Source organism: Oryx dammah, unplaced genomic scaffold (assembly GCF_014754425.2).
Source record: "Oryx dammah isolate SB20612 unplaced genomic scaffold, SCBI_Odam_1.1 HiC_scaffold_29, whole genome shotgun sequence".
NCBI lineage: Eukaryota > Metazoa > Chordata > Mammalia > Artiodactyla > Bovidae > Oryx > Oryx dammah.
In genome coordinates, this window is record NW_024070213.1 from 25,072,445 (window position 1) to 25,089,606 (window position 17,162).

The 17,162-nt window shown below is 40.3% G+C and overlaps 1 protein-coding gene across 1 annotated transcript in view; it reads right to left on the reverse strand.

Moving 5' to 3' along the window:
- Positions 1-1,718: 1,718 nt before the first annotated feature.
- Positions 1,719-17,162, reverse strand: part of SLC15A5 (solute carrier family 15 member 5) — a 95,057-nt gene continuing 79,613 nt past the window's right edge. Inside the window, 2 exon segments of the mRNA XM_040233901.1 lie at positions 1,719-1,866; positions 8,500-8,608. Coding sequence (XP_040089835.1) covers positions 1,719-1,866; positions 8,500-8,608 — 257 coding nt within the window.

Below are 17,162 nucleotides of genomic sequence, written 5' to 3' on the forward strand. Positions count from 1 at the left end.
TTTATAATTCTGTAGATCTTTTTTCACCTCTAATGACGAGTGAAAGCATAATGAGCACTTTTTCCTATCATGATGTAGAAATTAAGAAGACAAAGGCAAATTTGGGAGGGGTGGACAACAAAATAAAGCAGACCCTATTTCTAACATTGAGAGGGACTGTTGGAGCTTCTGACTTGTTCTGAGATGAGGTGTATTTAAAGGTTTTTTGATCTTTGGAGCATTGATTAAACCCAAATCACAAACTCAGCATTTAACCTTTTAGAACAAAGAAAGATTCTAAGGCAGATCAGGAATCAGCCTCACTGTTTCATCAGAGAACAAATGCCACCCCCACCCCCCAAAAAGAGAAGGATTCGGAAAATGTTACAGGGCAAGAATTTTTGTCTGTAAGGGTTTGTCTTTTCACTGTCCTCAGAACAAACAAATGAAAAATAGTTTGAGTAAGAGAAACACCTGGTGCTTTACGGCTGCTCTTTTGCAATTAGAAATGCATATCATACCTCATCAAGATGTATAAATCTTTTATTCTGCAGATCTAAAGTATTTTAGATATACACAAGGGAGGTGCTTTAACTGCAGAATCATTTCCAATCAACTGATAAACCCACCTCTTCTATCCAGCTTGCACTGTCCCAGAAAAGAGTGGTGCTCAGATTTTAGAGAGCGTTAAGAATGATTTGGGTGGGTTTGTTAGAACTGCCAATTCCTGGGAAAAGTTTTGCCTTAAAGCAGTCTGTGGTTGGGGCCAGAAAGATCTGCCTGAAACTGGGGGTCCTCAGCAAAACCTTGATAAACACTGCTACAAAGATTTGGGACCCTAGTTGTATTTGATTTTTTAAATGAATTTTTTCACATTTATTTGCTTATACTGGTAAAATCTCTTTTGGAAAACAATTTTCTGAATGCATCTGAACTGGTACCAGTGGAGACCAGGTTAGGGAATCTCTTTCAGCATCTCTTTGATTTGATCACCTGCCCTTCCCCCAACACTCATTTAGCCTCCTTAATTTTCTTCTTTCCTTTAATCTCAATAATTCCACCACTTATATTTATTTTACAATTTCTTCAGTATGTGAATATTCACTTTTGGGTTAAGGATCTCTATTTTAGTAATGCTGTTTTTTTTAAAAAAAATTTTTTTTAAAGAGGACCATTTTTTAAAAGTCTTTAATAAATTTGTTACAATTTTGCTTGTGTTTTGGGTTTTGGGGATTTTACTTAGCTCCTCAACCAGGGATCAAACCTGCACCGCCTGCAATGGAAGGCAAAGTCTTAATCACTGGACCCAGTAATGCTGCTGTTTAATTCAGAGAAAGTTTCCTTCACTCTTGATAGTGTAATAGCAAGATGAAGTACAGTAAAACTGTATAGGCTTATTATTTATGTATAAGGTATAGGTTACTTGTGTTTAGGGTTATTATTTACTCTGACGTAAACTGTGTCTGATTATTATGCCTGGCATGTAATAAGGGCTCAATAAATGTACTGAAGAGGAGAATATTGACGTACTATTATTTCAATTCTAAAGACTTAAAACTATGACAACTAAGAAGTGTCACGTACATTGCTTTAAACGGCTGAACCATTAAAGTACACAGATAACGTTCATAAGGCCACTCTCATACCAATACATATTAGCTCTTAATCTAAAAGGCATAGCAGCCAGCTGAAGAAACCAGTGAACACTCTGCTCATATGATGGGCTGAGTCGAATAGTTTCACAGGGCTGTTTCCCAAAGATCAATACTTGAAGAAAATTCCTGTGTACTGCCGTAAAATTTCAAAGACTTTTCCTGGAGGGGAAGGGTTTCTTCGAGATTACTTCCACTGGTGTTCTGGGCATTAAAATGATTTAGATTACAATACCTAAAAAAGAAAGAAAGAAAGGTTTTTTTTTAAGGCCAGATGTAGATGACTTGATAAATCATTTGCTTTCTCCCCGTGCTTGTCTCCCTTTTATTACAGTCCCATAGATACTGGCACAACGGTGATGATTATTTAAGAGCCCTGCTCCCCAGAAGAGTCTGGATAAAACGACAAAGGGAGTTTTAGGACGCGTGGAGGTGTCTCACAAGGACCTTTAGGTGGTGCTGTTTTACAGTCTGCCATGAGTCCGATGGTGAGAAACGTGAAAGTCTGGAACTATCGACTTTGTAGACTTAATGGCGGCAGGACTGGAAAGATTTATCAGATGTGCTGTGTGTGTGAAGTCACTTCAGCCGCGTCTGACTCTCTGCAGCCTTATGGTCTGTGGTCCACTAGGCTCATCTGTCCATGAGATTCCTCAGGCAAGAGTCCTGGAGTGGGTTGCCATTTCCTTCTCCAGGGGATCTTCCCGACCCAGGGATCGAACTCCTGTCTCTTAGGTCTCCTGCATTGGCAGGTGGGCTCTTTACCACCAGCGCCACTTTACAGTGGTCAGATGCACGGCTGCTACGCCGCGGCAGTCGTGTCTGACTCTGTGCGACCCCACAGATGGCAGCCCACCAGGCTCCTCTGTCCCTGGGACTCTCCAGGCAAGAATACTGGAGTGGGTTGCCATTTCCTTCTCCAATGCATGAAAGTGAAAAGTGAAAGGAAGTCGCTCAGTCTAGGGGTTTGTAAATTCAGCGCTGAGACTGTGTGGAAAATACCACTGTTGAAGAAGAAGTCTACAAATCTGTTTCTAAACTGTATCCTCTTATCCATGACATATCCAAAATCTGGATTCCCCATCTTCTAAATGCCAGCCAGTAAGCCAGGGCCCAGTACTCACCCTAACTAACCAAATTCTCACTACAGCCTGGGAAGAATGGAACCATTCGCATTTCACAGGCAAAAAAGACTGATGTTTTAAGAGGTTACATAAGTTGCTTAGGTTCACATGAGTAAGAGTTGACAGAGCTTAGGTTTGAAACCAGAACTCTCTGAGTTTTCTTCTATAGCATGCTGCCTCTGAAGACCATTGTTTCTTAAACATTCTGAAGAAGCTCTAGGAGGAGAGGAATTTCAGGCTGTTTTATTCACTGCTGTATGCCTACTGCTTTGACCAGTACCTGGTACATGTTGTTGTTTAGTCGCTAAGTCATGCTTGATCCATTTGCGAACCCGTGGACTGTAGCCAGCCAGGCTCCTGTCTATGGGATTTCCCAGGCAAGAATATTGGAGTGGGCCTTCTCCAGAGTACATATCAGATGTCCAGTAAATGTTGGTTGAATGAACAAATGAATAAGAACCATAAGTTCAGTTTTATCAAAGACACGTAAGTCTCTGAGGTTAGGCTTTTTTTTAATTTGCGAAGGTTTCTGATGCTAACTTTGCCTTCTTTCCCTTCTCAACATTGCTAAAAATACCTGTAAGAAAAGGATATGCTTTGAATAACTAGTCCTTTGTCTCTGATTTAGGTCTCTTTCACTAATTGTTACAGGTTATGTACAAAAGATTACTGGTATCATTAACAAATTAAGCACAATGATATTAACTTTATGTGTTTTACAATATTAGAGGGATGATGATGTCAAGTTGTAATAATAAATACCCTTCTATTTTCCCCTCTATAAACATCTGTGTGTGCACTCTAAGTCAGTTCAGTCATGTCCAACTCTGCGACTCCATGGACTGTAGCCCGCCAGGCTCCTCTGTCCATGGGATTCTCCAGGCAAGAATACTGGAGTGGGTTACCATGCCCTCCTCCAGGGGATCTTCCCAACCCAGGGATTGAACCCGTGTCTTCTATATATCCTGCATTGGCAGGGGAGTCCTTTACCACTAGTGCCACCTGGGAAGCCCAATAAACATCTATAATATTCTTTATTATTATCTTAGCATCTGATGTAGGATGCATATTTATATTAAGGTCTATAGCGATATTCATATAATACTTTCCAGCAAGGGAAAACATTTCATCTACCTACTTCCTTCAGCCCCAACCTCGAGAGCCTCAGGTATTCATGTCACTATTTCAGATGTGATTGAAGAGGACTCTAATACAGACAGAGGCAGGGGACTGTTTGCTTTTGTTTCTTCTTAGAAATGGAAGGTACACCTGGTCTGGCTCTCTGGAATATTCCTAACTATACTTAGCTAGGGCTTCCCTGGTGTCTCAGAGGTAAAGAATTCCCCTGCCAATGCAGAAGATACGGGTTCGATCTCCTTGGGTTGGGAAGATCTCCTTGGGTTGGCAACCCACTCCAGTATTCTTGCCTGGGAAATCCCATAGATGGAGGAGCCTGGTGGGCTATAGTCCATGGAATTGCAAAAGAGTTGGACATGACTTAGAGACTAAACAGTAGCATACCCAGTTAAGTGATTTTCCACTGACCTCAACAAGATTAGTTTGGTTCTAGGACTTACACCAGGATTGTAGCACAGTAATATAAACTTGATGGTGGGGTGCCCTTGTATGCTAGCACAGACCTAATTCCACTTGTATGTTAGTGAGGGTGCTGTTTCATCATTAATCCACTGGCCTCAGGATCTTTGGGACAAGAATAGCTTGGGACTCTCCTTGATACTTGGGACTGACACTGATAGATTTATCACCAATATCTGGCTCTGACCAGATATACCTTTGGGTTTGGTAAGAACTAGATTGTGTTTGGAAGTGTATTGAGATAAAACATCATCTCTCTCATAAATGATGTTTCAATAATATTATCCCCCAGACATCTGTGTTTTCTCCTGTTTCCATCCTTATTGTTTGTTGTTGTTTATTTGCTAAGTCATGTCTGATCCTTTTGCAACCCAATGAACCGTAGCCCACCAGACTCTTCTGTCCATAGGACTGTCCAGGCAAGAATACTAGAGTAGGTTGCCATTTCCTACTCCAGGGGATCTTCCTGACCCAGGGTTCGAACCCTTGTCTCCTTCTAGGCAGGCAGGTTCTTTACCACCGAGCCACCAGGGAAGCCCCTTATTTTTTGCCAGTGTTTGACAAAAGCAATCAGTATAGAAATAAGCTGGAATCCTGCACTTTCACTGCAAACACTGATCTAATCACTTATATTCCATACCGTTTCTCACTTAATGCTTTTGGTTTGACCTCTCCAGTCCCAACTGGGAATAGATACCCAAGGCAATGTGTTCCTTTGAACTAATGTAGTTGGTTCTAGCTATTTAATCTCTATGGGCAAACTTTTTAGACTCTCCTTTCTTCTGAAATGGGACAAGCATTCTTTTCTTGTGGAGGCTGATCAACAGGTGGTGGTGAATACAGTTACTTGAGCTGAAGGGACAGTCTCCATCCCCATAGAGTTAAGGAGTCATCAGAGCAGGAAGAGGGCTTCTCCGTGGCACTTAGAAGCAGCACGATTTACTCAATTAGGTTTTCACTTCAGTGTTCTCATGTATTCAGTTCAGTTCAGTCATTCAGTCATGTCCATGGACTGACACTCAGTTGCTCTTTGTGACCCCAGGGACTACAGCACACCAGGCTTCCCTGTCCATCACCAACTCCCGGAGCTTGCTCAAACTTAGGTCCATCGAGTTGGTGATGCCATCCAACCATCTCATCCTCTGTTGTCCCCTTCTCCTCCTGCCTTTAATCTTTCCCAGCATCAGGATCTTTTCCAGTGAGTCAGTTCTTCACATTAGGTGGCCAAAGTATTGGAGTTTCAGCTTCAGCATCCTTCCTTCCAATGAATATTCAGGACTGATTTCTTTTAGGATGGACTGGTTTGATCTCCTTGCAGTCCAGGGACTCTCAAGAGTCTTCTCCAACACCACAGTTCTCATGTATAGAGTGATAAGATCAGAGAGGTGGACAATCATGCTGCTTAAGACAGAAATGCTCAACATATAGAAAATTAATTTCTTCTCATCCTGCTTTGTTTCATCCTCTCTTTGTTTCCTTCCCCCATAAAGGATGCAAGATAAAAGAAAGCATACAGGAGATGGAGAAGATTTGGTAAGAATCCGATTTCTTTCTAAATAAGCCCTACACTGGGGCTTCCTCAATGGCTCAGTGGTAAGGACTCTACCTGCAATGCAGGAGCCACAGGAGACATACCTGGGGTTGGGAAGATCCCCTGGAGGAGGGCATGGCAACTCACTCCAGTATTCTTGCCTGGAGAATCCCACGAACAGAGGAGCTTAGCAGGCTATAGTCCATAGTGTCGCAAAGAGTAGGGCATGACTGAAGTGACTTAGCACACACACACAAGCCCTGCCTACATTATCTCTTGGTCCTTTTCATCTCTGGTTCCTCCAATCTCTGGTGCTTTGTGTATTTTTATTCCTGCCTCCTTCTCTGAACCCTGCTCTAGCATCTCTCGCTTTATAGTAACTCACTTGCTCAACAATCACAGAAGAATAATCACACTTAAATATTTTGAGTGCTAGATGCTTGCTCCGTGTAGACCAGTACTTTGCTTTCTTTAATTTTATTTTTCAAGTGCTTGGAACGATGCTTAACACATTGGTTGAATGAATGGATATATGAATAAATGTGTGAGTCAGTCCCAGAGTAATAGAGTTTTGGTTCCCGTGCTAGCGATACCTGAATTTAGCCCACAGTCATGGTCATCTTGGCCATATCTCAGCATGAGTCTAGGTGAAAAATAAACAGGAGGAAGAAGAGAGCATAAAGCAACACATGAAGCCATTATTATTATTATTGCTAACATTTTTGAGTATTTTCTTATCCTCACAATAACCTTATGGCACAGTTACCATTCTTATGGTTTCCTTTAGACAAAGAAGAAACTGAGGCTGAGCAAGGTTAAGCAACTTGCTGAGGTTTGTGCAGCTAAGCTGTGGGACTGGATTCAACTGGGCTACCTCTAAAGATTGCTTTTTTTTTCAACTTTATTAACATATATGTATTTTTAATTAAGATATAGTTGCTTTGCAATGTTGTGTTAGTTTCTGCGGTACAAAAAAGTGAATCAGCTATATGTATATATATATATATATATCCCCTCCCACCCCCACCCGTTCCACCCCTCTAGGTCATCACAGAGCACCGCGCTGTGCTCCCTGTGCTATACAACAGGTTCCCACTAGCTATCTATTCTACACATGGTGGTGTATATATGTAAATTCCATTCTCCCGATTCAGCCTGCCCTTGCTTTCCTCACTGTGTGTCTGCGTGCCCATTCTCTGTGTCTGTCTCTATTCTTGCCCTGCAAATAGGATCATCTCTACCATTTTTCTAGATTCCACATTTATGTGTTAAGATACAATTTTGTTTCTCTTTCTTCACTCTGTAGACAAACTTGAGGTCTGTGCACGTCTCGACAAATGACCCAAACTATTTTTTGAAACACAGGGTCAAATCTTACAGTGGGAGAGTACGTGAAATTGAGAAACAACACAGGTTTGTGAGAATTAGCTGATGGGTGACACTCATGTATTTGGAGGCAGTGGCCAGAGGGGAAAGAAGCCTTGCCTTCAGTTTCAGTTTTTATTGCCGACTCTGTTTTGCTGCAAAGACGGGGACATTGCTGTTGAATCCTTCTGCAAGAATCTGACTTTCTAATGTGGTGGTCAATCTAAGAACCAGGCAGGCATTTTTAAGGAGATTTTACAGTACAGAGGGTCACTTTGATAACATGCACTTTGGAAGGTAAGAAATTTTAAAATTCAGGAAGCCCTTAAGACTTTTAATTTTTTTTTTTTTGTCATTAATTCTGTCTCGCCTGAGGTCTCAGTGCTTCTCTTATGCTGGACCATAGGCCCCATTGACTGATACCGACTGCATGTCCTTCTGATTTACCACATGCCATGACTGATGTTCCAAAAGAGAGTTATTAGAGGAATAAAAGAATGATTCAGGCAAGGAATAAGTGGCACTAGACGAGAGACTAAGTGACTAAATAGATAAATGAATGGAAAGAAGTGAGGAAAATAAAGACATATTTAGTTCCTGCAACATGGCAGACATGCTTGGTCTTTTAACAAAATTCATCTCCGCAAAAAGCCCACAAAAGGTTGGAATTATTGTCCTTATTTTACATGTGTGAAGACAGAGGCTCAGAGAGGTGAGGCACTTTGCTCAAAAGCACACAGCCATCCAAGAAGACATCACTGAGAGAGAGGGCCTGGCAATGGATGGATGGTAGATGATACATATTAAGCCACTTGAATGGTCTCAGGTGACTGGCTAAATGATTTTGCACAGTTTGTTATTGACCTTGAAATGGTCACTGCTGATTAAAGGCCTGAATGGAATCCAAATCTTAAGGCTCATTAGATTTCTAGCTATTTGTTTAATGATATTTGCTTTTAATGATAATGACTCATTCATTCTTATTATCGATATGGTTATTTCTAATTCTAAAATGGCACTGTATGTTGGAGGAAAAATATCTTTTTTTAGACTTGAGCAAAGAACTTTTTATTAAAAGGACTGATGGAGAAAGTGAAGTCTAAATGGAAATTTCTTGCTCTGAATGTCTGTTAAATTTCTCTAATATGCTAATTTGTCCAGTCATGGAATACAAGATTCCCATTGGCTCAGTGATGGCTCCCAGATCAATATTTCATGGACTCAGAAATTGTTCATCTTACCACACACTTACCTTTGTGAAACACTCCAGAATCCCAGGACGTTCAACAATGTTAATGATGCCAAGAAGAAGAAGAAGTTTTCTAAATTGCCTTTGTTTAATGTGTTTGGAAACCAATTGCCTGTTTGGAACAAATGTAATTGTTATTCAACTGCAGAGTTGTAAGTTTCTGTGAATATTTTATCATTCCACAATTCATAGAGTTTTATTCGCTTGAATAATATCTACAGAGCAAAAAAGCACATCTGAAACTCAGAGTTAAAATTCATTTAATTCTGTAATTAACGGTAAAATAATAAGCAAAGCACGCCAAATGTTTTGAAGGTCAAAAAACTTGATTTTGATAGCACAATATAGGTATCAGAAGAACCTGATTATGCTTCTAATTTGCAAGAATCACATTTTTAATTTATTCTTATATGTTTAATATATAGAACAGTGCTTGGCACCCCCATAGGGATTGTTTGGTAAAATACATTGAATGTATGAAAAATATTTGTCATCACCAGATAGTGCTAATTGTAAGGTTGTGAATGTGAAAGTCACTCAGTTGTGTCTGACTCTGTGACCCCATGGACTGTAGCCTGCCAAGCTCCTCTGTCCACGGACTTCTTCAGCCAAGAATACTGGAGTGGGTAGCCATTCCCTTTTCCTGGGCATCTTCCCAACCTGGGGATCGAACCCAGGTCTCCTGCATTGTAGGTGGATTCTTTACTGTCTGAGCCAGTAGGGAAGCCCAAGAATACTGGAGTGGGTAGACGATCCCTTCTCCAGGTGATCTTCCCGACCCAGGGATTGAACTGGGATCTCCTGCATTGCGGGAGGATTCTTTACCAGCTAAGCTACCAGGGAAGCCCAATTGTAAGGTTAGTGAGATAATACATGTAGATGCCAGATGTTACTTTATTTTGATAATTGAGATAGGATAAATCCAGTGTTACTTTAATACCACAGACCCTATTGGTCGTATTGCAGTCTGTGGTTCGTGTGAAGATTTTCTTTGAACCTGATGAGAATTCCTCAGTTTAATACCCTTAAGTAAGGAATCTTCACCTCCTTTTGATGTCACACTGAGTATGTGCTATGGTGTGTTAAGTTGCTTCAGTCATGTTTGACTCTGTAACCCCATAGACAGAGGAGCTTGGTGGACTACAGTCCATGGGATCACAGAGTCAGACTGTAGTCCACCAGACTCCTCTGTCCATGGAATTCTGCAGGCAAGAGTACTGGAGTGGGTTGCCATTTCCTCCTCCAGGGGATCTTCCCAATGCAGGGAATGAACCCACATCTCTTATATCTCCTGCACTGGCAGGCGGGTTCTTTACCACTAGCATCATCTGGGAAGCCCCAAACTGAGTATATAGGAAATTAATTAGAGTTCAAGGTCTTTGCTTTTACTACGCTTCTAAGTTGTGACTTTTGCTTTGGATCTTTGCTAGAACTCTCTTTTCATACCTAAATCTATATATCTATATCCATATTATCACTATGACTTACACACTCAGTTCTTCTTCAGTGGGTGTTGAAATTTAATATTGAATATATTCTATGAAATATGATGTATTCTATGATATACATTATACATGTAGCACTTATTTTTATGCACTACTTTTAAAAACAGCAGTAGGATCTTAGTAGTAATAATATATCGTAGATATATAGCATTGTGGAAGTTTAAAAGATTACTTAAAAGGCAAAATCTGTCTTCAGAGAGAGAATTTAAATTCAATTGCAGTTCTGAATGGGCAAAATAGTCAGTTCGATTCAGTCACTCAGTCATGTTCGACTATTTGCGACTCCATGGACAGCAGCATGCCAGGCTTCCCTGTCCATAACCAACTCCCAGAGCTTGCTCAAACTCATGTCCATCCAGTCAGTGATGCCATCCAACCATCTCATCCTCTTTTGTCCCCTTCTCTTCCTGTCTTCAATCTTTCCCAGCATCAGAGTCTTTTCCAATGAGTCAGTTCTTCCCATCAGGTGGCCACCCAGCAAAATGTTATGCATTATGAGACCAGGAAGAGATCATCTCTGAATAGTCAGCTCCTACAATGGGTTGTGAGCAATCCGTCTATGTTCCAACTGACTTGATCTTCAGTGTCATCTCTGGCACATGGGTTATAGGTTGCTTCCTTAACTAGTATATGGTTTTTGGCCTCTCTTTTGACAGTGTATACTTTTAAATGGGGTTTGAATTAAATGCTTTGTTCAAGGTTGATAGTCAGCAAGTGCACAAGCATGACAGCTGTGAAGAATTGTGCCATTTCCCACTTAAAGCTGCTGCTCTTCTGTCATTTAACTTCCCAATGACTATTATTATGGATCAACCATGAAAATTATCTTGTGTCCATTATAGTCTAGGACCTATAATGAAATCTGGTATTGAGTTTAAAGCTATTTTGTAAGTTCTACTTCCCCATTTTATTAATTTGTGTTCCATTACAATATAAATTTATGGTTTTATTGCTATATTGGCATGCTGCCTTTATCTGATATTTAGGAGAAGTTTCACTGAATGTCTGTGTCTGTCTATTGGGTATTTTGTAATCTTTTTAATGCATGTGTGTGTGTGTGTGTGTTTAGAAACTAAACATTTGATTGTACCTGAATGTGGGAGTCAGGGTAGAGGTCAAGGTAAGTTGAGATGGCATCACACTTATTTTCAGGAAGAACTAAACCATCCTGCTAAGCCTATTCAAACAGTCCCATTTCCTTATTTCTCCTGAATTAATATCCCAATCATATTTCTGTCCTTTTCATTTCACATCAGCACTTTGCATGTCATGCGATTATACCATTTTATCACCGTGTTTCTCTGGCTAGAGTAAGAGGAGTTTGCACAGAGTAGGCAAAGCCTTAGAATTAACATGACATTAATTCTTCTTGGAGCATGAATTTTACTCCATAATAAGTAATTGGAAAGACTATCTTTATTGCATAACAAAGTCAGATGAGGGAGAAGAACATAAATTTTATAAGATCTTTAAAGGTAAAACATAATATTTCTAAGAAATTGTGCAGTTACAGCAAATACTAGACTATCAGGGCTTCCTAGGTGGCGCTCATGGTGAAGAATCTGCCTGCCAATACAGGAGACATAAGAGACAGAGGTTTGATCCCTGGGTCAGGAAGATCCCCTGGAGGAGGAAGGGCATGGGAACCTACTCCAGTATTCTGTCTGGAGAATCCCATGGACAGAGGAGCCTGGCGGGCTATAGTTCATAAGGTCACAAAGAGTTCGACACAACTGAGAGACTGAGCATGCACACACGTGCCTGGTGTGGGGTTAGTGTGCGTGCATCTCTCTCATTGGGGGTGCTGGGGTGGGCACACAAGAGAAACAGTGTCACCTGGTATCATGTGCATGGGGCTGACAGGAGGATGTAGTACTTGAAAAGTTAGAGAAAGGCAGTGGAAATTTATGAATAACACAAGATATTTGGTGACTGGAATTATTTTGAAAATAAAAGAGAACCATACCACCTAGTCAAACTCCTGATAATACTCCTTTGAAGTGAAGTGAAGTGAAGTCGCTCAGTTGTGTCCGACTCTTTGCGACCCCATGGACTGTAGCATACTACGCTCCTCCATCCATGGGATTTTCCAGGCAAGAGTACTGGAGTGGGTTGCCATTTCCTTCTCCAGAGGATCTTCCTGACCCAGGGATTGAACCCAAGTCTCCCACACTGTAGGCAGACGCTTTACCGTCTGAGCCACCAGGGAAGTCCTTTATTCTTTCTTTTAAAATTTTTATGGGGTAGAGTTGATTTACAATGTTTCTTAGCTTCTGCTGAACAGGAAAGTGAATCAATTATACATATGCATATATCTACTTTTTTTTTAGATTCTCTTCCCATACAGGCCATTACAGAGTATTGAGTAGAGTTCCCTGTGCTATATGGTAGGTTCTTATTAGTTTTCTATTTTATATATAGGAGTATTCTTTCTAAAATATGATTTTTAATGTTCATCTTTCTTCCTAATGCTGATCTCATTCTAGTGCCATAGTTTTGCCTTTCCTTCTCTAGGGGATCTTCCCAACTCAGGGATGGAACCCAGGTCTCCTGCATTGCAGGCAGATTCTTTACCATCTGAGCCCCCAGGGAAGCCTTTGATTGTGTAGCTAATTTACATGGTGCGCTTGGTGGTCAAGAAAACCATCACCTGAATTGATTACATGGAACAAACACTAGCATCAAGTTGGAGAGGGAGATTCTTTGTGAAGCTTAAATTTGCTTTATATATGAGATTATATGTCTATGTATTATATGTCTATATATTACATGTCTATGTATGCTCTTTAGAGCTACCATTGCCTACAAACAGCATTGCTGGAATCAGAGAGACTTTTGAAGTCTATTATTTAATAATTTGATTATTGAGGATTTGCCCAAATGGATGGCTTCAGCCTTGGTTTCTCCTCTCTAACATGATAGCAGTACCCCTTCTCACTGAGCTGGTATGAAAAGAAAAAGAGATAATAGATGTTGAGAGTTGGGCACAGAGAGGGTACCCCCCATAAGCATTAGGCTATCCCTTCTTGCGCCTCGAGAGGTGCTCATACAAACTCATGGAGCCTGAGCTTGATCTTGAGCCCGTCTCCTGTCAGATATTTCATGTTCTGCGTGCCTTTTTTTTTTTTTTTAATCATTATCCCAGGACTGGTTGTAAAATGTTCCATTTAACATTGTCAGTTGACTCAGCTCTTAGGTACTATAACTTTATTTTAGTAGCTTATAAACTTTTATTGTCATAATTCACTTTTGAGCCATTTTTCATCTGACATTTCTAGTAGCTGATTGAAATCAGGAGCATCCTTGCAAAAGGAGACAAAGGGAAGGCTTTAGGTCTCGAATGGGACTAACGAGACTTCTCTAGGTCTTAGCTGGGGTGGACAGGAAGGTTAACAACGAGAGAAAATATAGCCACATGAAGAGTCTGGGGGATGACAAAGTGCTGTTTGTTAATGCTAACAGTTAAGCCTTGGAGACGTATTTTGATATTGTAACCAGCTTGTTAGTAATGAGTGTTAGACTACTGACTAGAAGAACACTCATAAAATATTTGCCATTATTCACCATCCCCTCAAATCATCTCTCACTCAGCTAGATTTATTTGTTCATTTGAAAATCATTTAAGAAATTTTTATGTACCAGGAAATGGGCATTCCATCTCTTAAGCAAATATACCACATACCTTGTTTTATTGCACTTCACAGATCTTAATTTTTTACAAACTGAAGGTTTGTGGCAACTCTTGTCAAGCAAGACTACTGGTGCCATTTTCCAACAGATTTTTTTTTTTGGCCACACTATGTGGCGTGTGGGATCTTAGTTCCCCAACCACGGGAACTATGGGCCCCCAGCAGTGCAAGTACAGCGTCCTAACCAGTGGACTACCAGGAAACTTCCCCCAAACAGAATCCTTTTTTAATTATGGTATGTACATTGTTTTTTTTAGACATATGTTACTGGGCATTTAGTAGACTTACAGTGTAAACATGTTTTATGCTATACCATCTTAATAGACAATATAGTGTCTTAATATACAATGTCTTTTACACATACTGTCTTAATAGACTGTACAGTGTAAACAGCACTTTTATATACATTGGGAAATGAAAAAAATCCACGTGACTTGCTTTATTGCTATATTTACTTTACAAACCTATGGTGTCTCTGAGGTATGCCAGTAATTATTCTTGAACATTAGACTTTATAGGCACTAAATAAAATGTTTCTGTTTATCTTAAATTATCATGGTTATTTTAGAGATAAAAGGACCATAGACTTATCTAAACTAGTTCTTGTATTTTATTAATGAAAAGATGAAGGCACAGAGAGATAAAGGGAAGCTTCACTCAGTAGACCCTCATTTTCTTTTTTATTTTGAGCTTTTTATTTCTCTTTTTTAAAAATATTTATTTGTTTGACTGCATTGGTCTTAGTTGCAGCCTGTGGGTTTAGTTGCCCTGCAGCCTGTGGGATCTTACTTCTCCAACTAGGGATCAAATCTGTGCGCCCTGCATTGCAAGGAAGATTCTTAACCACTGGACTATGAGGGAATTTCCAGAACCTTCATTTCTTACTCTTAAAACTGCACAACTACAGCTCCCTATTGGTGCTAATATAACGATTAAGTATGATTTTCCTTAGCATCTTGTCAATAGTCTAAAAACATCTGGATAGCAGTCTTTGAAATAGTTTGCTCCAAATAACATCCAAAATATCTAAGATGGTATCTCCACCTAAATCCTGGGATTGACATTCGACTTATTATGAGACTCAGAATAATTTACACTAAATTTAAGGTTTTAGGAATGGGCTTGAGAAATACATATAGTGACCCACACATGCCATGATGCTGTAAACAGCACAAAACTGCTGATGTGAAAGAAAATACTTTTGCATCTATTAAAAGAAAATCCTATTGCATCTTATGCCCTATGATGTGAAGCCTAACATTTCATGTAATGCCTTTGTGTCTTGAGTGTCACAGAGCCCTAAAGGCCTGACCACACATTTCCCTGCTTCATCAGATATGTTCTCCACCCAGGGGGATATTGTCCCCTCCAGCTAGTTCACTATCAGCCAGACCAGCTACACTCCAACTGGTCCTCAACAGATTTCACTTCTTACCAGTCCTTCACCGTTATTCAGCCCAGAAGTCATTCTCCTATTGGAAGCAGAGATCACATCACTGTTTGTTGCTATAAGTCTGTCCCTCACAGACCCTGATTGTATACTCTTTTCCTGGGTGCAGCCCCATAGGGCCAGGCACAGCATGCTCTTGTACCCTAACATGAGCACAGGTGATGGATAAACTGCTGTCAGTCTCATCTTCCCACATGTGCAGCTTATGCTATTTAGGTAGGCGGATCCCTCTCTCGCCAACATGGTGAATAGGAGGTGACTGGGATATGCCCCCACCCCAGAAATCAAGGTCAGTCCTAGACAGAAAGATGGTATTTGTTGTTGAGCTAATGCACAGTTACTGTTTTTGTGTGTGTGTGTGTGATGGTGGGAGAAGCCCTTCCTTATACCTCTCTAGCCAGCACCCAGCACCAAGTACCTCTGCTTCTAAACTATTATATCAGGGAGTGGAACTTCTATAAACCATTAGACAAGAAGTAACAGGGGCATAGCACAGTCAGGGGATATTGCATCCCAGAAGTGTAGTCTTTAGAAGTATTATAGGTGAACATGAGTTCTGGGAGCACCTGAAAGTCAAGTACGCTTGAGACTGAAGGTTATAATCACACTATATGATCAGAGTGTCGAAGAACTAGAAAATGGGGGTAGATAACGTTCTGTCGGTCTGCTTATTGTTGTAACTTGGATTTTATTGAGGATATTTTTAACAAAAGACTTTGGCAAAAACATGGAATGTGACTGTACTGTGCTCAGTTGTTTCAGTCGTGTCCAACTCTGAAACACCATGGACTATAGCCAGCCAGGCTCCTCTGTTCATGGCATTCTCCAGGCAGGAATACTGGAGTGGGGTTGCCATGCCCTCCTCCAGAAGATCTTCCTGACCCAGGGATTGAGCTCGTGTCTCTCACGTCTCCTGCACTGACAGGCAGGTTCATTATCACTAGCACCACCTGGGAATGTGACTGGAGGTAAGGAAATCCATATACATTCTCAGTTATTAGATACTGCCTCTCAGTTAATCTGTTCCTTGAGCTTTCCTCAGTAAATCTGTTCCTCAGTAAATCAGATGGTAAAGACTCTGCCTGCAATGCAGGAGACCCAGTTTCTACCCCTGGGTGGGGAAGATTGCCTGGAGAAGGAAATGGAAACCCACTCCAGTACTCTTGCCTAGAGAATGCTGTGGACACAGGAGCCTGGTGCGCTACAGTCCATGGGTTCACAAAGAGCTGGACACAACTGAGTGACTAACACACTTTCACTTTCACTGAGATGAGTAAACAGAAAAAAATCTATATGAGGGAGGAAATGTGATGATCATACATATTATTACTGTTGTTTACAAAATACCCCAACACAAAATGACAAAGGTTAAAATAATAAGGATGAAATGAGAAACTCATAAAGCAAAGGAGAAGGAAATGGCAAGCACTCCAGTGTTCTTGCCTGGAGAATTCCAGGGACGGGGGAGCCTGGTGGGCTGCCGTCTATGGGGTCGCACAGAGTCGGACACGACTAAAGCAACTTAGCAGCAGCAGCAGCATACAGCAAATGTAAAAATAAAATAGCAGAAAAAACTAATTTCAGGAAAAACTGAATTCAAAGGAAAAACCATGTCAAAAGGATATCGAGGATCTTTTTATATTGATAAAAAGCTCAATTCAAATTGCAGATATGTCAATGAATATCTCTTAGGTAATGAAACATAAAATCTGTTGGAAATGCAAAGATAAAAAACAGATAGATAAATAATTCTGCTGAATGATTACATCATAGTTTGATACATTTTTTTTTTGATAGAATAGGCAAAAAAGAAAATAATGTAGAGAATTAGAATAATGTAATTGGCACTTTGCTGTACACCTGAAACTAATGCAATACTGTAAATCAACTATACTGCAATAAAAAGGAATAATATGATTGGTAAGAGTTTAATTAAGATTACAATATTGTTGAGTACAAAGAAAAATGTTAGAGGACTTATAGAAGTTTAGATAACATTAATGACAAACCAAATTCCTGTAA